This window comes from Scomber japonicus, chromosome 4 (assembly GCF_027409825.1).
Source record: "Scomber japonicus isolate fScoJap1 chromosome 4, fScoJap1.pri, whole genome shotgun sequence".
Taxonomy (NCBI): Eukaryota; Metazoa; Chordata; class Actinopteri; order Scombriformes; family Scombridae; genus Scomber; species Scomber japonicus.
In genome coordinates this window covers 13031587-13055881 of record NC_070581.1, presented here as the reverse complement: position 1 = coordinate 13055881, position 24295 = coordinate 13031587, and the positions used below count along the sequence as shown (strand labels likewise).

Below are 24295 nucleotides of genomic sequence, written 5' to 3'. Positions count from 1 at the left end.
TTTAATGAAGCCTTGTTTCATTACATCATGTTAGACCATTCAAGTTACTTCAGTGACATGTTTGTGTGTTGTATAACCACTATCCCTATAAATTCAATTAGTCCTTATAATATCAATTGTTGTCATAGGTGGGGCTTATTTACAGTACTGTTAGGTATATCTTATTTAAGTTTGGGTATATTCTCAGGTTGTTAAAATTTGAGTTGTATTTTGTGTAATCAAAATTTTGAAGTGAGATTTGTGTAGTATTTCTCAAAATAGATTTTCTGATATGCACCACATCTTCACATCTTTGTGGAGAAAGTGGAATGTGGTGTCCCTATAATACAGAAGAAAACTGGTTTGGAGAGCAGTGTCCTTTTAATACATGCCCCTGCAAAGATGTAGAGAGAGAGAGAGAGAGAGAGAGAGAGAGAGAGAGAGAGAGAGAGAGAGAGAGAGAGAGAGAGGGAGGGAGGGAGGAAGAGAGAAAGAGGGAGGGAGGAAGAAGGAGAGGGAGCTCTCAGTCATATATTCACTCCAGATCTTGGGGATTATTAAGTGTCTCACTACAGAATGTCTTCTCTACTTTTGAAGTGAATGCATGCTTTAAGTCAGTAAATCACCACTTACTCAGACAGATTGCCTCTTAGTCTCTCCGACTCTCTGGATGGATAATCGTTGTTGCTGTTGCTGCAAAATGAGGGCGCTGTGTTTGAACTTTGCTATCACCTGTCTGTGGCTTCTCCCTTCAGCGGTGAGTAAGATCAGCAATGAGCCACTCTTTGCACTGCTCCTGAGGGTGTGTTGCTCATTAATAAGTTGTTGTTGCCCTGCAAAGGATTTACTTCATATGTACTTCTTGTCCAATGAAATAAATACATTATTATTTAATTCATCTTCGATTGCCTCCTGTTCTGGTTTTGCCACTGTTCATCATAATGCTGCATTGTTGCACAATCAATCAGTGGTCTTGTTGTGCTTGTGTCAGCTGGATTTTTCTTCTTTTAGTTAAAGGATGATGTGAGGAGAATCAATCAGTATCATTCATTTGTCAAATGTTTGTAAATGTTCTGTTACAAAAATGAGATTTCTACCAAGTGAAAAAATATTTTGTATGCTCTTTATTCACAGCTTATAATAATAAGACTAGTGTAATGGTAACTTGATTATGTATTCATGCCTGCAGAGTGAATTCTCCACATTTAATCTAAAAAGTATTTGAGAGGTGAGGAGTCAAGAGAAATGACATGAGCTCCAGTTTTACTCCAGTGAGAATTTATTGACTGGAGGCTTGACATGAAGTATGGTGACTTGGTTTCTACTGATTTGAGATTCCACTTGGTCTTTAGTATTGTTAGTCTACTGAAAAGTTTGAGATATGCTATTTTATATAAGGTATTTACATAGTACAGACATCATATTCTGATATTATTTGGTTTTCTACATTCAAACTTAACTGACTTAAAAGTATCTCATAATTTGAGAAAGTCTTGGGACTTGACTAAAGTTTACTGTTGTATGAGATGGTGAAGCTCAGCCAAAAGGTATATCATATAGCTATACCATCTGCTATTTTTTTATTTGTATTTCTCTTTCGGGCATAATTGTGATTTAATCTTCTTTCTTAATGTTGCCTGATGCATGAGCAGCCTACTGCAACATCTCTAACTTAAACATTAAAGTTTTCAGGTGAAAACCTCAAAGCCAAACTAATTTTGTGTTTTATATCTTGAACTAAATGACTGCACAGCGTGTATCTGTTTGAAAAGGTTTTAAGACCCAAGGGCTTAAGAAACACTTGCTTCATTTATTTAAGTAGTGAAAAACACATTTGAGGATCTTTTCAGCCGATAGCAAGAATACTGTCTTTGCCTCTTATAATGCATACTGCTCTCAGGTTTGTCAGGTTTTTTGGGGGTTTTTTGCCTCTGCAGGTGCATTTGCACAGGTGTTGTTCTTGCATCCACTCCACCGCTATTGCTCAGTCACAATGTCTGCGCTGGCATCTTGACACAGAGCCAATGACACGGCTGTCACACAATGGGCTCCAATTAGGGTAGGTGAGAACAACACATAGTTGGAGATTTAGGCTTGTAACAATTGGCACAGCTGGAGCTCATTTGGTTACAGGAGAAGGGAGAGATTGGCACATAGTGCTGGGGTGGTAAGGGGTGATGTGAGATGTGAGAAATAATGATATCCTGGGAGCTGTTTATTCAGAAATTTGGAGGAGAATAACCCTAAAAATGCATCTGCCATCGGCATATTATGATGAAAATAGAAATTAAATCCTAAATAACCAGTGTGGAGAACTTTTTGCAAAACTCATGTCTCAGTTCTCTAGAAGCAGAAATAAGTTTGACCTGTCTCCCACACTGCATCCACGCTTACATTTAAAAAATGTTGTTAACATTGGTATTTTATAATTGTTCTATTCAAACACATCGCACCCCTGCATGTCAGCTGTGCAGTGAATCCCACAAATATCAGTCACACAAACATCCTCACTAATGACTGGATTTATTGGGATTTGTGCATTCTATCAGGCACCTCAGCAGGTGGCTGCCTGGTTTATAATAAGCTGCTTCATCAATCTGAACATGCACTTCATTTTCACAGTCTCACTTCTTTTTATATTTTTTACGCAGTGCTATTTTTTAACTGAGAGGGACAGTCAAGTGGTATTAGCCACCTTTCTGTATGCAAGTGATGCATTTTGCTCTGTTTTAGCTACACATAATCAAATATTGCTGATACCACTGTAACAAAAACAACTGCTACTTCCACTAATCCAAATATTTTATTATAATAAAGCAGTTTAAGCATTTAGTTCCAATAAATGATGTGCTTTCTACAAACCTATTAGGTGTATGTTTCTCAAAATTCAGTATTTCCTTGAGGAAGAAGCTGCATTGTACACTATCTCATTTTGTATGATTTTACAGAAAGAGGAAGGAAAGCGAGTTTATGCGCAGTATGTTTGACATACCTGAATGTGAAGGACAGTAATAGGAAGGAGGAGAATGTGTGATACAGTAAGTGAATAAAATATTTGTTCTTCATTTGAAATAATAACCTGACAAGGTGAATCCAGTTGATAGCGCAATCCCTAACTAATTTCAAGTATGTAATCCAACTCAATTCAGTAATGGAAACTACGGTATTTAAGTGGATGAAGGGGAGGATAAAGGTTAAAGAGGGATTTTTTGGGCTTTTTGAGACAGCTGAGACATATTTAGCATAGAGGAGGCTCAATATAAAAAGGATGCTGCTTACAGTTTTTAGAATTTTTACCTAGTTCATACATTATGTACTATAAATGTATATTATTCGATTGAGTCCATGAGGTATCAATAGTGATCTGTGTGTAGCCAATGTTCCTCTCTCTTTCAGGCATATTGATGAATAAGCTCATGAATTCCATCTGTCATCAAGGTCGCATTGAAAAGCCTACAGAAAAAAAGGCTGAGAGTTACAAGGGAGTGAGAGAGAGGACATGAGGGAGGACAGTCAAATTAAAATGTGTTAATAGAAATATGAATGTGACTACAGGGTGTGTGTGTGTGTGTGTGTGTGTGTGTGTGTGTGTGTGTGTGTGTGTGTGTGTGTGTGTTACTGCAGTCCTTGCCTGAAGGAGATGACCTATTGATCATAGTCAATTTCAAGTGATGATTCAAATATAATTATTTTAATCGATTATCTGCCACCTTGTAACGTTGCTACACTTAAATTGTCCTTCATTTGCTTTTGTCCTGGAAGTAATTTCTCATATTGTTCCTGTCACTTTTTGTACATCCTTCACAAACAAAATGTGATCCTGTATGTTTTTGTTGACTGAGGAGTTGTTTACAAGTGATATAAACACAGATATTATGTTGCTGTCTGACAATTTGCCAGACAATCATGTCAGAAACATTGCAGAGAAGTATAAGTGTGAGAGTATAAGAATTCTAAATTTAAGATACAGGATGCATCAAACCAACACAAACTTGGTACGTTGTTTAAAATGAAAAATAATAAAAAATGTGAAACAATAATTTGAATGAGGTCTGTCAAAAATTAAACAATAGGATCACATTTGTTCAAGTCGAAAATAACAATCAGGTGGCCAGACAGCATGTACATGGAAGCAGTCTTTGCTTGGTGCAATCATCCCTCCTGTCCATACTGGCCATTAAGAGATCTCTTCCTAACAGGCTTTCAATGAAAAGAGGGAGGACAAAATGTAATCCAAGATTTAACCTAATTTGATGCTTCAGCAGTCAGAGTTAGGCAGATTAAGTGGGTGTCATCCAGAGTTACAGCCTTTGAAGAATAAACGTTCCTCTTTTTGTTTCCACAGACAGCAGTTCTGTGCTGATAGTAAAACAAAAAGGGGCTTTAGTACCTCAAAGCCTGTAACTTTGGAAGATACCTGCATGATTTGTGTAACTGACTTCAGCTAAAGTTCAGCATGTGATTTTTCATCTGTAGACGGGAGGTATTGAAATGTCCAATATTAATAAGGGGAATGATTACACAGAAGGACCTCAATATAGGCCAGTAGGTTCCTAAACCTATTTGAATGTTCATAATAGAAAACCTTTAAACTGTAGAGCAGTGTATCTATTTATGTCACGTCAGTGACCCGATTTTGTGCCATCAGTTCAAATGATGCACAACACGTAATACAAAAATACATATTTTTCAAAGATAATTTGGAGTAGATGCAGATCTAAAAAAAAAATTTCATTTCACACACATATTCTATAACAAAAAACATTTTATCACTTTCCTCTACTAGTATCTGGTCATGCAGTTGGATTTTGAGATATTGAATGTGAATTGATTTTCCTTTCTTTTTTTTAGGAAATAGTGTCTCTGTTACTCACTGCCAGCATTTTTCATATGGACTTTTCTTTGGTTAAAAGCTGTTCCAATGAAAACTTATATCTGTGGATTATTGAGTGTGATGGGGACAACATTTCTGGAAATAAACATTTATATTACATTCTTACATTGTCATTTTTCAATGCTGTGAACACCGCAAACCGTGATTTCATCCACTTCTACTGTATTCAGGTGGAAGTCAAAAGCTCAGTGATGGATATCTCAAAACCTGGACAAATAAATTATTGCAAAGGGCATGTGAGATTATGTGTGTGATTTGTGTGAACTGACCCATTAAATGGAAAGAAAATAGTTATACAAATATTAATCTGATTTTAATTTACGTTGTGTTCTCCACAGGTCCAAGAGACAGCCAAACCCTTTGACTTTCAGATCCCACAATGGAGAGAGGAGGAAAGAGGAAGAGGAGACACTGTGGGGGCTGCATTGAAGGTTAAACACATCTCCAAGCATTTACAGATCATCTCCACCAAACAAAAAACACCTGCTTATGGCTCGCTTGGCCCTTATGGTTGGCCTCAGAACTTCTCCCAAGCCACGGATCAGTATATGTACCGCCCTCTTCCGAAATCCAAACCTCTTGCAAAAACATCCCCAAAGGCCAAGAAGATCCTGGGCTGGGGCGACTTTTACTTCAACGTGAAAACAGTCAAGTTCAGCCTGTTGGTGACGGGAAAAATCGTCGACCACATCAATGGGACATTCAGTGTCTACTTCCGACACAACTCGTCCCGTCTGGGGAACATATCCGTCAGCATCGTTCCCCCTTCCAAAGCTGTCGGATGGGAGGTTCTGGATCCCGGGGCTCAGAGTGCTCACAACAAAAACTCAGTCCTGATTCCAGATCTGACACCACAATTCCAGAGCCCCCCTCAGTCCACCAGCTCAACCCCTCCAGACCAACAGAAGCAGCAGCAGGACATGATGATGGTGACTGAACTCAACTGCAGGATCGAGTACCAGAGAACCAACCGGTCCAAGAAGACCAAGCCTTGCATGTATGACCCGGGTCAGACCTGCTATTCAGAAAACACCCAATCCCAGGCAGCCTGGATTTGTGCCAAACCCTTTAAGGTTATATGTATCTTCATCGCCTTCACCGGCACCGACTACAGGCTGGTGCAGAAAGTCTGTCCGGACCACAACTTTCAGACAGAGCAGAACCAGCAGCGCTTTGGATGACGGATTCTGAGATGATGAAACTGAAATATTAAACATTGACTTGTCATACATCCTTCAAAATTATGTGTTCAGTTTTCAAAATAGGTTTAAGATTGACTTGTAACTGTTTTTATACGCAGTTAAAAACCCAATTTCATGTCAGTGAGTGCAGTTTGGCCAAAACTTGTGTTAACATGTTAATAGCAGCGTGAGCTTTGTGTTGTCTGAAACTACACTCATCCACTACAACTATGTGTGGAGTGTTTTTTTGTTTTCTGACTCTTCATTAATAGCCTTTCATTTAGAATTAGATATTTACTATTTGAAAAATGTGATTTATTAGCTCATTAATAAAACAAAATAGACATATCTTTATGGACAATCATCTGTAGTTTTTGAAACAGAGTGACCAAGTGCTTTTTGTCAATAAAACTGATTAAATTATTGTAGGTGTGTAGTAGCTATGATTGATTAGATGTTAATTATTCAAAAAACTGATGACAGAGTGCGATACGACAAATGATTTACTATAGCAGTCATCATTATCAGTGACACAGAGTACACATGTCCTTGGCTCCCTTCCAGTACTGTTTTTACTTTCACCCTTTGCACCTTGAAAAGGTTTCTGTTTTCTCAGCCGACAGCTGTCACAAACATGCTTTCTTTGTCATTACGGCAAACATTACGGGTGAGTACATTTCTTTGAAGATGCATTTATTTTAGAGCTTTTTGAAAAACACACAGATCCTCTCATATCTATCTTAAATGATCTTTACACCCTATGCTTCTAGAAATCACTTATTACTGCAAACTAGGTCAGCTTGTCACCCCAGGTCATCGGGATCCTGACAGAAATTTCTTGTTTGAAGATGTGCACCATATTTTGTTGTATTTGCAGTTAGTCAGACCAGTTGTATAAGTGCCAGGGTTTGTCTGATAACCATGATTATCTCAGGTAGTCAAAAAAGAGAAAAGAAAAGAGGGCTACTGTTTTTCCTAGAACATTTTATATTGTTGAAGGAGCGTTGAATGTACAGTCTGTGGTTTATGCAAGACTTAATATACTCAAGGCTTAGAAAACATAATGAAAACACAAAAAGATGAAAGGGGACTTGCTTCAACATATGTTTATGCTTGAACAGTAACCTGTCTATTTGGCCAAAGTAACACATAGTTACGCAACCATCATGCAGCTACAAGCTGGCTTCAACAAACAAGACCCTGATAACTAAGTCACTGCGTGTCTGCCCAGCCCACATTACACTTTTCATGTCCAAGGCTTTCTATAACTGCTCCATTGAATAACACGTTTGGTTTTTCACTGCCTTTCATTTAATGGATTGTTTAGAACATCAAAAGACACATTATTCTAACTCCCTTGTTTCCAAACCCCCGGTGCAATGCATTATAATTTTGAGTGATGAAAGTGTTTTTGCACAGGCTCATTCTTCATAACGTTTTTCAAAAGACAACAAAGGAGCAATCTTGGACAACAACAAAAAGAACCCCTCAGAAACTTTTTTACTCCAAACAGTTTATTGCACAATGTTTGAGTTGCGTCAGATCCTGTGACTTGGTATTTCTCCCCTCATTAAAGGGGATCTATTATGTATTTCCTTTTTTTCAGTTATACATAAATAATGTTACAATGTTGGATATTCATATTAAATGTGTCCAAAGTTTCAAAATAATGAGGCAAACGTACATAGAAGTAAACCCTATGAGCAAAAAGCATCAACTTCAGACTGCTCAGTTTCCAGCGTTGCTTCTACTTTCAGCCCAAGCTAATGTCAGTTTGTGATGTATTTCTTAATATGGTCATCTGTTCCACTCAGTCGTTTTTAGCACCACTAACGAAGCTCCACAAATTATGTGAGAAACGTGTTTTATTTTCTGTAAATTCTTCACATTAAAAGTCTCACGTTATTCAGTCTTTTAAAATCTTTTAATATAAAGCAGTAAATGCAGGAGATGTTGTTTGCATCAGCAGGACCATATACAGCGGCTGCCTGTTAAGAGACAGAGGCTGAACTGAGGGCCTGCATAAAGGACCCAATACATATATAATATGTCATTTAAGATAAATAAGGAGGGTTATTTTATTGTCAAGCTACTCAAGTAGAGTCCAAATATAAAAATATAGAGCTGGGAATGATCATCAATTAAGGTTTTAACAGTGTATGAAATACAGCACCATATCTCTATGGTTATCTCAAACAGTGCCCATACATTATATACAGTGACATTTTTATTTTCTACTTGAGAAGATTACGTGAAATGATTCTTCTTCATCCACTGCTCCATACAGCCCCTCTTCTTCAGGGCTTCAGGATGTTTGGGCCGAGAGGGTCAGGTCACGGCCGAGTCCTGCTGGCGAGGCCTCAGCAGCAGTGGTGGTGGGTGGACGGGACAGGACAGCTTGGCCCAGGATGACCCAGAGATGTGGAGTCTCCTGCAGCAGGAGAAAGACCGGCAGTGTCGGGGACTGGAGCTCATAGCATCAGAGGTGGGCTCCAAATATTAAGAGGAGAGACAGACAACAATCCTGTTTTGTGTTGCATTATTGGTTTGATCCCTTTTCACTTACAATTTTGCTTTGCTGTTTATTAGATTAATTATTTACTATTGATAACATAGTAAGCTTTGTGAAGAGCGTCTTCCATCTATTATCTTGTGTGTAAACAACATTCGATCACAGGCTGATTTGAACTGTGGTGACCCATAACTACATCAATGTTTGTTCAATATCTTGCATCACACAGAGTTTGTGAAATGTGATCGGGAAAAAACAGGTGTGTTTTAACACATGATGTCTAAGAAGGGTTAGGGTTAGCAAAAAACAGACAGTAAACATAATATCACCCCACTAATATTTGACATTTGATTAAATGTCAGCTGGTGGAAATATTTTAAGACCGCTCCAGTGCACACAATTCAAAGAAAGCTCTCACACCTAAGCAAATTAAAATAATGAAAAAAATACTATGTAATACAGATAATTCACAGTAAATTCACAAAGATGTGCAAACCCATGCAATATTTTCAATAATCATAGTACAGTATGTAAATTCAAATTGCTTTGTCTTCTTCAGGATAGCTGCTGTTCATACTGTGAATATAGAGGATGAGAAGATGTTGCTAATTATCCTTTGTGCTTTCCTGTGGACAGACATGTTTAATATTCAGTATGTGACACATAATAAGAAAAACAACTTAAAGTGCAGAGCAGCCTCCTTCAGCAGTGTAACCACAAGTCACTGGAGTTGATGTTTCTAGAATTGAACTGTTTTCTTCAGAGAGTTCGCCAAGATTTCCTTCACATTTTTCCTCTTGCAAGTCACTGATTTCATCTGAGTGGAAGCTGTGGGAAAAGAAAGGCGCATTCATTCTTTTATTCTCCAGCAATTATAAATCCACAGCACTATCAGTCACAATGACATCTGAAACATTTTCATCTTCTTGTGCATGTGCTGTCAGTCAGTCGTCGCTGCAGGCTGACTCCCAGTGGAGAGCCCCCCCTTTTTTTTCAGGAACACAGTCAAATGATCCCATTAGGTTCCCTCACTGATTTATGCCATTGATCTTCAGATTTTTAGTTTAGACAGAGGAGGAGGAGCAGTTGTCTATTTGTGTGTGTGTGTGCGTGTGTATGTGTGCGTGTGTGTGTGTGTGTGTGTGTGTGTGTGTGTGTGTGTGTGTGTGTGTGTGTGTGTGTGTGTGTGTGTGTGTGTGTGTGTGTGTGTGTGTTCGTATGTGTTGAGATAGTGTTTAGAAATGTCATAGAGAGAGTTTTTTGTCACATGGGGGACTAGCTTTAAATCCAGCTGGAATGATTGAGGGATCCCTGAACAGTGACAGGTTTAGTATAATAACAAGGCAGGTGGAGCAGCTGAAGAGGACATAGAGACAGAGACAGAGAAAGAGAGAGAGAGAGAGAGAGAGAGAGAGAGAGAGAGAGAGAGAGAGAGAGAGAGTTAGGTGTGCAGAACTCAGAGTGGGAGAAGAAGAAAAGACTGAGACAGGCAGAAAAATTAATTTACATTCATTTCCTTTTCTGCAGTTCAATCTCTTCCTCTGACTCTTAAGTGTCTTCGGGAGGTTTGACACTGTGCTGAACCCCAAAGGGTTTCAGTATTAGCCTGAGTCCTCAATATTCATCCCTTAATTTGATTGTACTACCTCTAAAATTTTAATATTTTTAGCGATAGCTAATTTAATTCTTTTTTTTGCAGCTTCCTGAAAAGGCTGTATTGAGCCTTTTATACATATAATAATCTATTGTTTTTATAATTGGTCTTTGCTAAGACCGATTTTGAACTAATTTGCATACTGGATACCTGTGTATAGCTTGTTTAGACTGTGGTTGCGCTGTCTAGCTGGGTCTTGCTGAAAAAGAACAGGGGTGGCATTCAGTCACCCTTCTCCAGGTAAATAAAGCTTATATTTGGATGATAACAGGGTTCTGACTGTATAAGGATAATAAAAAATGTAGTGTGTGTGTGGCTCTGGATCTTGACACTGTGCTTGTTTGTCCTGTCAGAACTTCTGCAGTCGTGCAGCACTTGAGGCTCAGGGCTCCTGTCTGAACAACAAATATTCTGAAGGATACCCAGGACAGAGGTAGCTACACCATTAATGTACTTTTTAAAATATGTTGTTACCATGGTTACAAAACTTTAGATTAAAATATTTTCAGAAGAAGAACACTTGCTTGCCCTTGGTTAAAGTGCCCTTTAGTAAGGCACTCAGGGGCAATTACTTAAGATACTGTCAACTTCCATGTTTTAGTCTGAAGCTGGATTTACAACACATATGGAATTTCATTACATTTTTTACATAATTGTTCAGATGAAATTTTAATTGCTGCTTATTTTTTTGTCTTTCCAAGGTACTACGGAGGGGCAGAGATTGTAGATCAGATTGAGCTACTGTGTCAGAAGCGGGCGCTTACAACCTTCGGTCTGGACCCACAGCTGTGGGGTGTCAACGTGCAGCCATACTCTGGATCCCCTGCTAACTTTGCAGCCTACACCTCTGTGCTGCGGCCTCATGACCGCATCATGGGCCTTGATCTGCCTGACGGAGGACAGTGAGTGCATGCTTTTCTGTTTAAGCATGAGATGCACAAATATATAGTTTGTTATTTTTTCATATATATAATTATTTAAATGTTATTTCCACATTTGATTTTACTGATTTCAGTGTGTCTGTGTTGTTGAGGTTTTTTTTTAATTAGCTCTAACCTTTTTTCTATAATTAACAAACAATAGGTCATTTATAATTGACCAAACTCTGACTAATAATATAACATTTCATTCTTGCAAGATATTACATAAAACGTGTGAATATAATGTTATTACTTGCAAATAATGTAATGTACCATAATTGAGAATTCATAACAATTACATGATCTCATTTTTCTATTCTATGTCAGGCATTATCTTACACATTGAAATATAAATATATTATGTAACATGAATCATGAAATATTTTGGATTAGTCTTCTGTGGGTTTGACATTTTCCCTCGTGAAACTGGATGTTGTTATGGGACTTAACGTCAAAAGGAATTAATATAAACGACAAAATGTTAGTCACACAGTCCAGAGTTGTCATATTACACCACCCTCTTTGAGATGAATTTATTTTTAACACTTGAACCACAGAACTGTGGGAAATGTAAATATTTTTCACAAACTGACACACAAGTACCCATTTCTGAGTCATATTGCTGCTGCAGTTAGTTTGGCTTTAAAATTAATTCAGACATGCAACTTTTATATCACATTAAATTTATATTATGACTGGCTGGGAGCTGGCAGGGTTACCCTAAAATCTATACTACTATTTAACATTTCATTGGAATTTGTGATGCAGGCCAGCAAGTCGAAGATGAGTCATCAAAATCAACTTAAAGAAAGAGAGGAGTTTGGATTTATATTTACATAAAATGTACAACAACAGACATGCAAACAATACAACCAGAGACACAGTATAACAACACAAGCAGTTTTCTTCTGATGGGATCAACAACACAACAACATGAGAAAGACCTAGTCTTAATTCATTGATGTACAAGCAAAGTGGAGCTGTAGACGAGAGGAAAGAGGGCAAGGCATTTTATTCCTTTATTAGATAGCAACAGTTGAAAGGTAAAAAGGTAACAAGGAGAGATAATGAGAAAGAGAGAGAGAGAGAGACAGAGAAAGAGAGAGAGAGACAGAGAGAGAGAGATGGGGATTGGGGATGGACATGCAGCAAAGATCCTGCTGAGACCCTGCAATGCACACTCTACTATAATCTAAGTTATGGCCTTACTTTTTTCTATTCCAACACATTTCAGTCTTACCCACGGCTACATGACAGATGCCAAGAGGATCTCAGCCACCTCCATCTATTTCGAATCTATGCCTTACAAACTGAACGTGAGTAACTTTTTGGAAATAGAAACAAAAGATCAAACCAAATATATAAACAATGTCCAATTTCAATTTTGTGTGAATCATGTCTCCATCCTTGTCCTCTTGCATCGTCTTAGCCCAATACAGGTATGATAGATTATGACCAGCTGGAGAAGACGGCCCGCCTCTTCAGACCCAGACTGATCATAGCAGGAACCAGCGCCTACGCCCGCCTCATTGACTACCCTCGCATGAAGAAGGTGCTTCTTATGTCCACCATGTTGTATTCTGAGGTGGAAGTGATACTTTAGAATACACTTTTAACACTTTAATGGCCCTTAACTTGATCCAAAAGCTATTTATTGAGTCCTTAGAATATCAAATTATACAGTAAGTGCAATAAAAAAGGAAACACAAACAAGAGAAAACAAGTTAAAAGGATGATGTGTGTGTATAATGAAATACATTTTTTAATAAGATTGAACATGGGAGGTGATTTTTTTACTTGCTGTGTGTGACTGTGTGTGTTTTAGCTGTGTGTGGAGCTGAATGCCTACCTGCTGGCAGACATGGCTCATATCAGCGGCCTGGTCGCAGCAGGAGCTGTTCCGTCTCCTTTTGAACATGCCGACCTGGTCACCTCCACTACCCATAAGTCCCTGCGTGGATCAAGGTAAGGGCCTAGACATTTGATTTATCATATAAATGTGTTTGTGGCAGTCAGGTCAGGTTATTAAAACAGGGTTGGGTTATTCTGTCCAGTGTGTTCTATGTAACTCTCTACTGTATGTTGTCAAATGAAAAATATTAAAGCGACATTTTAGGTTGAGTACTTTTTTAACTTTGTCTCTTCACTCTGCAGGGCTGGTCTGATCTTCTACCGGAAAGGTGTCCGGTCTGTGAATAAGAAAGGTCAGGAGGTGACCTACGACCTCCAGGACAAGGTGAACTTTGCTGTGTTCCCATCACTTCAGGGTGGACCTCACAACCATGCCATTGCAGGGGTGGCAGTCGCCCTCAGACAGGTGTGGACACCAGTTTTATTTATTAATACTCAACAGTAGTCTGCAAAATCAAAGAGGAGAGAAAATCCTTTGGTAAAAACACATTTTTAACAGCAGCTTGGAAGTCCTGCTTGTCATGTGGAGCATCTTGATATGGTCTCTCTCTCTCTCACACACACAGCATCATTTCTGTCTCTGCAGGCTTCCACTCCCATGTTCAAACAGTACATCAGTCAAGTGCTGCTGAACGCCAAGACCATGGCTAATGCTCTGCTGAAGAAAAGCTACACCCTGGTGTCAGGTACTGGAGGAACTGATGAGTGTTTTTTATGATAAAGATGCACTTCATAAGGTTTTTTTACTTTAAAAAATATATATACATACAAAGTTTGTTTACATTTTTGTGTTTCCTCACTGATTATGGAATTAGTTTTATCATCAAAAGCCACAGTGCATTATCTCCACCTGAAGCACCTGATGCAATTGCTTCTGGATCGCTTCTTTATTTGCCAATGGATTAAAAGAGAGTTTGGGACTTTGGAGAAGTTTAACTAACTTTTGCTTGACAGTTCAACAGAGAAAAAAGTCAAAATAATACGAGGAATCATTTTCAAGAAGTGATGAAATCCTTATCACTGTCTCCATGAATGTTTGAGTGGAGAGTGAACGGAAATTCATCTGTCACCATCTGACACATTTTCCCCTGAACTGAATTGAGCTGAACTATATTTTTACCATGAACCAAAGAAAAACTGTAGATCCCCATCCCCACAGGTGGAACAGACAACCACCTAGTTTTGGTTGACCTTCGACCACGTGGGATGGATGGGGCTCGAGCTGAAAGGGTCCTGGAGCTGGTGTCCATCACCGCCAACAAGAACACCTGCCCCGGAGACAAAAGTGCCCTCACACCAGGAGGACTCAGACTCGGTACTCAAATCATTAAAGCTTGTGCAGAATATGTTGGTTAAGTGATGAATTTTAGTAAATAGCTGCAGGAATGGAGTTTGTCTCTAGACTCTATACCGTTATGATAATGGACCCTCTCTTCTCCCACTGTTTGTGTTTTTCTCTGTGATTTGTCTATTTCCTTTTGTCTGTCTGTGTGATTGTCAGTCAGTCTGTCAACCACAACCACATGAGTCTCTCAGCCACACCAGTCTTAACCTCTTTATCAACTTTATGAACAGAGATCACCATATTATTGTCTTATATTTTCTTTTTTTCTTCTAATCTGTCTTTTTATATGTGGTTGTTGTCTCACAGGAGCTCCGGCTCTGACGTCCCGACAGTTCAAGGAGGCAGATTTTGAGAAGGTTGTCGACTTTATTGATGAAGGGATTCAGATCGCACTGGATGTGAAAAAGAAGACAGGTGAGTGAAGAAAAAATGTCTCTTTTTTATGTAAAGTTCTGATGTTGTATTCAGCTGACTCTCATCAAGTGAAGAAGGTAGAGTCTGAGGGTTTTATATATGCTTTGATCTTAGTTTTTTAGTAAGGTGATATACATGACATGCTTAAAAAACTAAAACTTTAAGCTTGTTGTTGTTCTTCTTCTTTTTTCCAGGTAACCTGGCCAGCTTCAAGTCCTTCCTGCTGGAGGATAAAGAGACAGTGTCGCGCATCGCAGAGCTCCGCCAGCGGGTGGAGCTATTCGCCAGGCCCTTCCCCATGCCAGGATTCACTGACCACTAACTGACCACTAACACCCTACACCATACCATAGACAGAAGACAGTTCCCCATCACATCATGGACATATCCTCTTTAACTTTAGAGGGTTTTTTAAAATAATTTTGCAATTATAAAGAAAAATCAGTTTGTCATAAACTAATATCATTATATCTTAATATGATTAAGTTATCACAGTAACATTTACAGTATCTAATCACATCATTCATTGCATCACCAACACATTAGATCGACTCATGATATCTGACTACTTATTTTTGTGCAATGGTCTTACTAGCCATTTTGGTGAGTAAGGTTTGAATGCACTGGACACATTTATTGAAATACTTTGTTGTTGGTCTGACAGTTTTTTCTCACAGTACTTCACACACATGACTCTTGTTGGTTGTCCTTAGCTGAGAAAGAACGTCAAGTGTTTTTAGGTATTTGGCCTTTTGTTCACTAAGCTTTTTTTTTTAGAGCATTTATCAAACGTCAGCCTTTGTTGCAGGTCCTGGGAAACCCACAGCAGCTGTGTTTTTGAACACCAGCTTAGTTTATACCCACAAAACCACAAAGCAAAAAGGAGATGCAGTTAAACATTTTCTAACTATTCTTTTAGGCTTTTCTTTTTAGAGATTCTATATATTCACTTTGATTTGTTATTTTAAAGGATTTGTGATTAATATACATTGTCTATACAGTAGATCTTCTCAATTGTAATAAAAACAACTGATCCTGAACATTTAGAAGTTTATTGTGTGTGTGTGTGTGTGTGTGTGTGTGTGTGTGTGTGTGTGTGTGTGTGTGTGTGTGTGTGTGTGTGTGTGTGTGTGTGTGTGTGTGTGTGTGTGTGTGTGTGTGTGTGTGTGTTTGTGTGTGTGAAGACTTGGCAGCTACTGTATATAATATATTCACTTGGTAGAGATGCAGATGATTAAGCAGGTTGAGTGCGGATACTCTTCAGGGTTTGTGTTAAGCTGCTGGCATTTCCTCTGGTCATTTCCTCTCGCTGTCAACTCCATACAGTGAAAATAAAAGCTGATCTCTAGACTCTCTCGGGAGCCAGAGCATCACGTAAAAACAACCAATTTCATATGTTTTTAAGGCAATGTAGACTTTTTATCTCCACTGGACAACTGGAATTATTTTCTACGAGAATATAACCTTAGTTAAAATAAAACTGTTCTGTGCATTAACACTAATAACCAGCCTGTACCTGATATGTCTGCTATAAACAAACAGAAACACACAGCTGTTTGCAGCATCCTTCATTATTAGTATTTTTATTATTGTGATACTGTCTCTTTATGTTATCCTGCTGCCTGAGATTATATAATGCTAATAAACACAGACAATCATTATATACATGAGAAGATGAGAGCATTATGTAAAAACAGAGTCCTTCACTGTCCTCAGAAAACCTTCAGATATTACATTTCTGTTTATTCAAACACTTCCACTGTTTCTCAAATGGATCCAGTCAGATCTTTATCTTCCCAGACAGATAAAAAGAGCTGACCTCCTATTTCTTTCACTCTGGGATGAAATTATAGACTTTGTTATTGTATTGCAGTGTGTTTATCTCTTTTTATTGAAAGGAAAGTTTCCTCTGAGACATAAAGTCTTTTATATAAACAAACTTTGCAACATGAAGAGCTGCTACTGCCAATTGGAGCGTTAAATATTTATTTCGCCAAAGAACTGAATGGACTTTTGTTTTGTGTGAGACTTCTTTGTGTCCTGTTCTAGCTGTTCCAGCTCTTCTGTTGAAGTTTATTGCTACAGTTTCTGCCAGAGGAATGTGTCCCCTCCATTGAGACTGGCCAGCTGAGTCAGAGGTCAAAGGTTGGAGAAGCTTTCAGATCTGTTGTCAGAACACACACACAAAAAACGCAAGAACACACGTCCGCAGAGACACGCGAGTAGCATCACAAAACAAATAATGTCTCATCCGCTTCATTTCTCAGACAGTTTCTCATGACCTAACAACTCCTTTGACGCAGTGTGTGTGTGTGTGTGTGTGTGTGTGTGTGTGTGTGTGTGTGTGTGTGTGTGTGTGCATGCCTGTGTGAATTTTAAGGCTTTTAAAAGTCCTTTAAGGGAAATTATTCAATCATTCAATCCCTCATGTTCCATCATTCTGGGTCACTAGCCCTTTCCTTATTGCCAACAACCCCCTTAGTGTTCAAAAGCTGGATGATTTTTTGATGTTCGCTACTCTTTTCTTCTCTTGTTGCATAACAGGGAGGAAAACACTACCAACACTGATATGACACATGAATATGAGCCCAGAGTGCAGAGAGAGCCGAGGGAGAGGTTGGATGTTTGCTGAGAGGAAGAAACAAGAGTCTCACCTTCACTGAACAAAGCGAAGATCCTGCGAGAATTTAAGAGTTTGTTTTTAATTTATCCTTCAGAAGGAGCAAGGGGGAGGTTCATAAGGAAGAAGAGATGGGATAACTAACTTGTTAATATTTAATATGACAAAATATGCCATACAAAGAAGATCAATAGTCACAAGTTAGGGATTGACAAATGACTGCAGCTCAGATCATCATCTTCAATGTTTTCCTGAAAAGAGCAGCAGCAGTGATTTATTGTGAAATCTCAATTTATGAAGTGTTGATGTTGTTTTAGTCTGCATGTATAAAAAGCAATGTCAACACATTTTCCTATTTTAATCACATATGTGGATTTAGATTTTTAAAGCCAGTCAGAGAAAAGGATTCATTTAGTCTGTTTCAGTTTCATTCTGCTCTGCGCACACAGTCTATATGCTTGTGTAGTGCAGTACCGAGATACAATGGTACCCGTGTGTGTGTATGTGTGCGTGTGTGTGTGTGGGTGGGTAGGTGGGTGCATGCGTGCCTGTATGCATGTGCTCGGGTGTATGTGTATTGTAGTCAGTGTGCTCTGCTGTCATATATCAACGCCATGCTGGAGAACTGTTGAGCATCCTGCCATCCCTGTTGCTGATCAAAGGCACAGTGCTGCTGTCACACACACTCATACACTAACACACACACTAAATGTGACTATAGAAGTAGCAATCAGGCTGCAGAGTGACAGCTGCACTGCTAACAGATGATGATTGTGTTTTTTTATCTGGGGATGTGGAAAAAGATTTGTATCAGATTTAGTTCCATGCAGGTGTTTGAAGAAAGTCACGTCTGTGTGTGTGTGTGTGTGTGTGTGTGTGTGTATGTGTGTGTGTGCGTACGTGTGCTTGTGCATGTGTCTGACTCTGTGATAAGAAAAAAAAGAATGCCTAGCCAAACATAAATCAGGCAGTTTATTTATTGAAAGAATTGATGCATCTTTTTTCATAACGTGCACAGTCATTGCTGAATTTAGTGGCTGCTAAATTTACAATCATGTGCCAGTTATGAAGAAGCACTTGCAGTTCAGAGACATTAGCGCAATGCAGCAGGTGATTTCCTCAAAGATTGGTATAGTTATTACAGCTTCATGCTTGCAGAATATGAGGAAACAATTGCTGTTCAGGTGCAGAAGATTTTTAACTTTCATTCTCTGAAACGAAGAACACCAGTGTGTTTGTAGGTTGTAGCTCCCTAAATGTAAATCATGTATATTTTACATTTATGCTGACCAGTTTTTGATGCATGCGATTCGAGTTCTGAATGTATTTTTGCTGTTACTTCAGCCAGCTATCATATCATATACATTTCTGTGCACAATTAGTAGACTCTGAGTTGTGTAATCCATCACTGCAGATTTCAGGAGTCTGCTTTTGGATTTTCATATGGCACAAAAGTGAATAGAAACCAATAGATAACTGAAACATTCAGAATAATACATTCAGATTTCTAAAACTCAAATCTTGTTCCTTCTCCTTTTATGATATACCGTCCAGGAAAGTTCAGACATAAAGGACTTTTGTGCAGACGTGTGTCATGTCCATCCTGTGTAAGTGTGTAGATGTATGCAGAAATGCAACATATTTATCTTGTATTGATATGTGCCTTCTGGATCCATTCACTGACAATCCTAGTCACACCAACTGCTTTGCAAACACCGCAGAGACACTAAAACATTATAGATCCTGATCTAGGATCCAGTTCACCTTCCACCTATACTGTGAGGATGCCAGGAGGTGAAGGGGAGTGAATCTGACCCTAGATCAGGATTTTTTTTATCAGATTTTCCCTCCCCAGTGGGAGATTCAGTAGTCAGGTCCCTCTTTCTTCAGGTTTTTGTAGTCTGTTTTGATGGCCACAAACTGGGGGAAAAGAAGATTATGTTCAATAGAGACTTGATTTTATTGTGACATCCTAGTTTTCCAGCTCTGAATACTTGCATGTGTATGTGTGCTGCATTACCTTGTACTGGTATGTGGGGTCAAGTTTATTCCATGGCTCTGGGTTACTGGTCTTGTTCCAGCTGAAGATAAACAGAGAATTGTGATAAGCTGGCATCATGTTAGACACTGTAGGTGTCTAATATACATGAATCATTGTTTCAGAACTAGCAATATTCATTCACCAGTGATCTGATACCCCTGAGAGCTCCTCTATGTCATCCTTGTTTTGTCAGTTAATGAATAAAAAGCAACTGAAGACGACCACAAGTTGAGGGTGAGATTCAAACTCAGCACTCAGTATATTCCTACAGCCTGCTGATCCACCACCAGGATACTGTTTCTTATATTTTAATCAAAACTGTAAACCACCACTGCAGCAAACAATGGATGAAAGACCTGCAGAGAGACAAGACAGTGCACCATCCTTCAAGCTCTTGTTTAAAACATTGAGCTTTGGCTGCTGTTACTGGGAGTGTAAACAAGCAGTTTGGATAGCAGCAGGAGGAAAGGAAGCCCGAGCAAGAGGCAGTTAGAGGGGGAGATGAAAGCGAATGGGGACGCCTGTTGTCAGTAACAATCATTAGAAACAAACCCCTTCTGCTTAATTAGAGTTTTAAAAATATTCATCTTCCATCCACATGCCTTGTTTATGTTAAGAAATCTGTACTGCAGAGGGAAATCATAGCTTACGAGAAGAAGAAAGTCTGAGTTTAATTAGTCAAAATCCCACATCTATGGTGGTGTACTCCCTCCTGTTCTCCTGTTCTGTAGGGGGGGATCAGATAAATGAAAACAAAACTAAAAAGATGTCTACACCAGGAAACATACTCCTCATAACAAGCTGATGTGTTTATTTCTAATGAATTGACCTAAAGTTGACTCATTTGTTCCAAACAATGATGCTCACACTTTTTAAATATTTAGAAGTTAAAACATTGAAATCATCTAATGCGTTGCTACTGTGTGATAATAAACAAGTCAACAGTCATATTGACATTATACATCATTTCTGTTACATATTATCAGAAGTCACAATGGAATATGAAGATCCTTACGTGACATGGGGTCCTTTGGCCAGTCGGATCAGGTAGAAAAATGCCCCGCCCATTCCCAAACACATGAAAAAGAACTGGGGGACGAGCTGGACGTAGAGAGAGAAATAAACCTTATGTTACTTAATGTTAGTTGATTTGTTATTTCTGAATTTGATATGTGATACTTTGCAACTTAAATGACAACACAGCATTTTAACAGTAAGGCTCTGAGACAGTCAGTGGTGTACCTTATATACAGACACTAACTGCTTTTACATTTACATTTTGTCATTTGGCAGATGCTTTTATCCAAAGCAACTCACAAGCAAGCTGTTTGGCGCTCAGTTTACAGTTAAAGAAGTTAAAACAGTCATGTCTGCCTTTGTGTGACTGATTAGAGCTCACATGATCAGAGGGAGAGATAGAATAGTCAGTATGTATTTACATGTTTATATTTGATTACTGATTCATTGTGTTTAAGCAGGCAATTAGTTTAGCTTTGACTAGAAGCAGGGAGAACAACTAGCTTGCCTCTGACCAAAGTTCTTCAGGGTTATAATGTTTTAATGCAAGGTTAATTCACCACCTGCTGGTTGTAGATTCATAGTGTGCAGACATGATAATCCTAAAGTGAGTCAGTCAAAAAATTGAAATACTCAGACACAGTGCCAAAGTAAATGTGTTATTTTGGTTTATTTACACAAGAAAGTTTGAAAAAATTGTTTGGAAAAAGCAATAAACTGAAGAAAGTTGGATGTATTTCAAAAACAAATGTATTCATTAATATCTGACAAGGAAATTGGTCAGCTGAGACATTTAGAACAGCTTGGGGAAATATGGAGACACTAGAGACTGTCATACTGTCAGTGCTGATTTACATAATAGCTATAGTGCCTCTTGGAATAAGTTTATTCAAAGTTCGGTGATAGTCCACCAACTGAACACTTGAAAATGTGTACTTTCTTATAATGAAACAAACTATTGCCTGTTGTAGCTATGAGTGAACATTCATTTTCCTGTACAAGTATATTAAATAATATTAACAAGGCTTGTATGAGACCTATTAAGATCTACTGTTGGACCAAGTTATATTAGTCTTAGTATATTAGTCTTTATTGTAGAGTCTCAGACATGAAGTGACACTTCCTACCCACGGATTAGAGTTACTGTAACAGTATTGACCTGAGAAGCTGACCAACAACAGCTCTGAGGATTAACTACTGGCCTGCTTTTGCTCCGTCACCCTCCGTCATCCCACTGAACCTGTTGACACTCAGTACTATACTGCATGAAAGAAAACAAGCCATTGATTTGTAGATGTCAATAATCCATTAACACTACGCTTCTTACTGTCCACTGAAGATTTACAGTAACATATGTGAATGATCATCACGTCTTTAACGTCTGTCTCTCTGCCATTCAGAATTTCTTTAATAGCGAGTCTTACTACAGTATACCTGTCTGTCTGTCTCTCTGTCTCTCTGTCTGTCTGCCTTACTCACACTCAAATCAAAAACATGTTGGCCACAACTATACTTTCATCCCACTGTCATCTATATTGAAATTTTTTATGTCTTGATGATAGTTAGCACCCTGTCACAAACAATTTTACACTACATTGTGGGAGAATTTGAGTCCAGCTCAGACAACACCAGTGGGACGATATAATGACTCTCCACCTGCCTGTCAGCACACTGCCAGTCTGTCTGTCCGTCTCTATCTGTCTGCCTGACTCTATCCGTCCATTTTTCTGGCTGAATTTTTACCTCTCTCCCTGCCTCATAAACTTTCTGACTCTCTCTAACAGCCTGTCTCTGTCTCTCTATCTGTCTTTAACTTGATCAAGCAGGCTTATGGAGTCTCACAGGGATTTGCTCCCTGCTGTTTCCCCTTCTTGCTCACTGCCTGTCTCTCTGCCTGTCTGTCTATCAGGATGATAGACCATATCGAGGAGCTCTGGTGGAGTCTCATAAGTATTTCCTCCCTGTAGCTTCTCTCTTTCTATCTCTATCTCCTGGGAGGCTGATGACGAGAAGGAAAAACTCTGTCACTCCGCTTTCTGACAGCTGTGCTGGTTGGAAACGCAGAAATAATCCTGTCCCCTGCAGGGGCAACCCAAAAATTTTTGAATGTATGTTATTCCATTTATTTCCCTAATGCTGGGATGTTGTCAGTTTAGATTTGGAGAGGTTTGTAAAGGTCACGGTTGTGTTTTTAAGCCTCTCACAGCTTGGCTTGATCTCAAGTGAGCTACTACAAGGAGCAAACTAACTTATTGAATTAGAGTCAAGATAAGATTAGATGAGACAAAATTAGATGTCCCATCATGTCTCCTGCTGTGACCCATTAATTGGCCAATTATATAAAAACAATGAAGGCAATCATTGGGTTTGTCTGCTACTAAATATCATTGATTAAATAAATAATTTGGAATTTTAACATCGAGCACATTACACTGAATTCATAGTGCAATGTTTTCAAAAAGTTCTAAAGCAAATTTACAAGTGCATTCAGGAGGATTTGATCAAGTCCATCATATAACAAATCACAGACAGATGTTACAATGGAGTTAGTAGTCTATGAAAAAAACAACATGAATTTTAACCTGATTTTAAAGCCTAACCAGGGCTACAAATTAGCTCAACTAGGTTTATCATATAGCTTACATTGTCCTATATGTAACAAAGTTGTATCTGTGTTGTCCCTGTTAAATTCATAGATTGATTTTTAAAACAGAATACAATACATTCATTCAGTATGAGCCTCTATAAGAGGTTTAATGCAACCAAGCTCACTACAGTTAGCCCAAATGTATTTACACTGATATTTATGTAGTGTTGATGTTAAATAATGTGATGTGAACACTTTCCTTTTTTTAAATCTCATGTTCAGAGACTGGAGCTGTCCAAATGCTGATTACATCAAGTCAAGCACAACCACATTTGAACAATTTTCCTGTTTTAACTTAGTAGTCAGTGATTTAATATAAACATTTTGCAAGCAAAATTTAGTAAAGTGAAGCATGCTGAGAGTGTATGTGAAATCTAGGTCTTACTCAATCTTTAGCTGCATGTTAAAACATTTTTAGTTGTGAAAGCAGGACACTGAAGTGCTAGGAAGCAGGAAAACAGGCAAGGAATTAAGATTACTTACGCCAGGGTGCTTCTTAGCATGCTCTACTGCTGTCCGAAATATCATTGTTCCAGTTTAAAATAAAATTTGGGGACAAATTTGGAGCCAATGTCTTTGGCCCTTGCTATCAACAACCAAAAGCTTTGCACAGGATACAGGATTTAAACCTGTTGCTCTCTCTGCAAGTGGAGAGGAGGAGGAGGGAGGAGGGAGGAGGAGGAGGAGGAGGAGGAGGAGAAAGAGGTCATTTACATCTGATTACAGCCACTTTTGCTCCCTTGTTTGGGTGATTAAACTGTGCTGGACACTAGTTTATATTTTAAAGATAAGGTTTTGTCCTTTGAGGCCAGAGACATTTAATGCTTATATCTGGATGTTCAATCTTGAGGCGTTATGCAAGCAACTGCAGGGAGCTAAGGGCCTCTTCTCCCTCATTTCCTCCACTGAGTTTGGATACTTTTGGCCCTTTGGGAGCTAACTGGAGGAAATGGAAAGGCATATAAACACTGTGTCCTTTTAACAGCCACTGGGGAATATCTATAGACCATCTCATTAATCCATATCATATCAATATATTTTGTAAAAAGCAAGCTGCTACAATAAAGTAAAAGACAAGAAAACACCAGCAGACAGTAATTACAGTAAACACCGGACATGCAAACTACACTGATAAACACTGGTACAGAAGTCTGTTGCTT

At 38.7% G+C, this 24295-nt stretch overlaps 3 protein-coding genes across 3 annotated transcripts; 2 read left to right on the top strand and 1 right to left on the bottom strand.

The window, feature by feature from the left end:
• The first annotated feature begins 649 nt into the window (after positions 1-649).
• On the top strand, positions 650-6054 carry LOC128357462 (neurexophilin-2-like). Its single transcript, XM_053317817.1, has 2 exons — positions 650-736; positions 5212-6054. Exons 1-2 carry the CDS (start codon positions 650-652, stop codon positions 6052-6054), a joined length of 930 nt encoding a protein of 309 aa, XP_053173792.1.
• A 565-nt stretch (positions 6055-6619) lies between these two features.
• Positions 6620-15850, top strand: LOC128356960 (serine hydroxymethyltransferase, mitochondrial-like). The gene is made up of 12 exons (XM_053317163.1): positions 6620-6721; positions 8342-8539; positions 10574-10653; positions 10922-11122; positions 12375-12456; positions 12570-12692; positions 12966-13105; positions 13295-13457; positions 13638-13737; positions 14211-14366; positions 14703-14810; positions 15005-15850. The coding sequence occupies exons 1-12, from the start codon at positions 6689-6691 to the stop codon at positions 15130-15132; spliced, it is 1512 nt and encodes a 503-aa protein (XP_053173138.1). The 5' UTR covers positions 6620-6688; the 3' UTR covers positions 15133-15850.
• Positions 15851-18897: 3047 nt separating this feature from the next.
• On the bottom strand, positions 18898-23737 carry ndufa4l2a (NDUFA4 mitochondrial complex associated like 2a). Its single transcript, XM_053317881.1, has 4 exons — positions 23619-23737; positions 20487-20572; positions 19451-19511; positions 18898-19350 (listed from the first exon to the last, which is right to left on the bottom strand). Exons 1-4 carry the CDS (start codon positions 23661-23663, stop codon positions 19294-19296), a joined length of 249 nt encoding a protein of 82 aa, XP_053173856.1. The 5' UTR covers positions 23664-23737; the 3' UTR covers positions 18898-19293.
• Between the last annotated feature and the right edge of the window lie 558 nt (positions 23738-24295).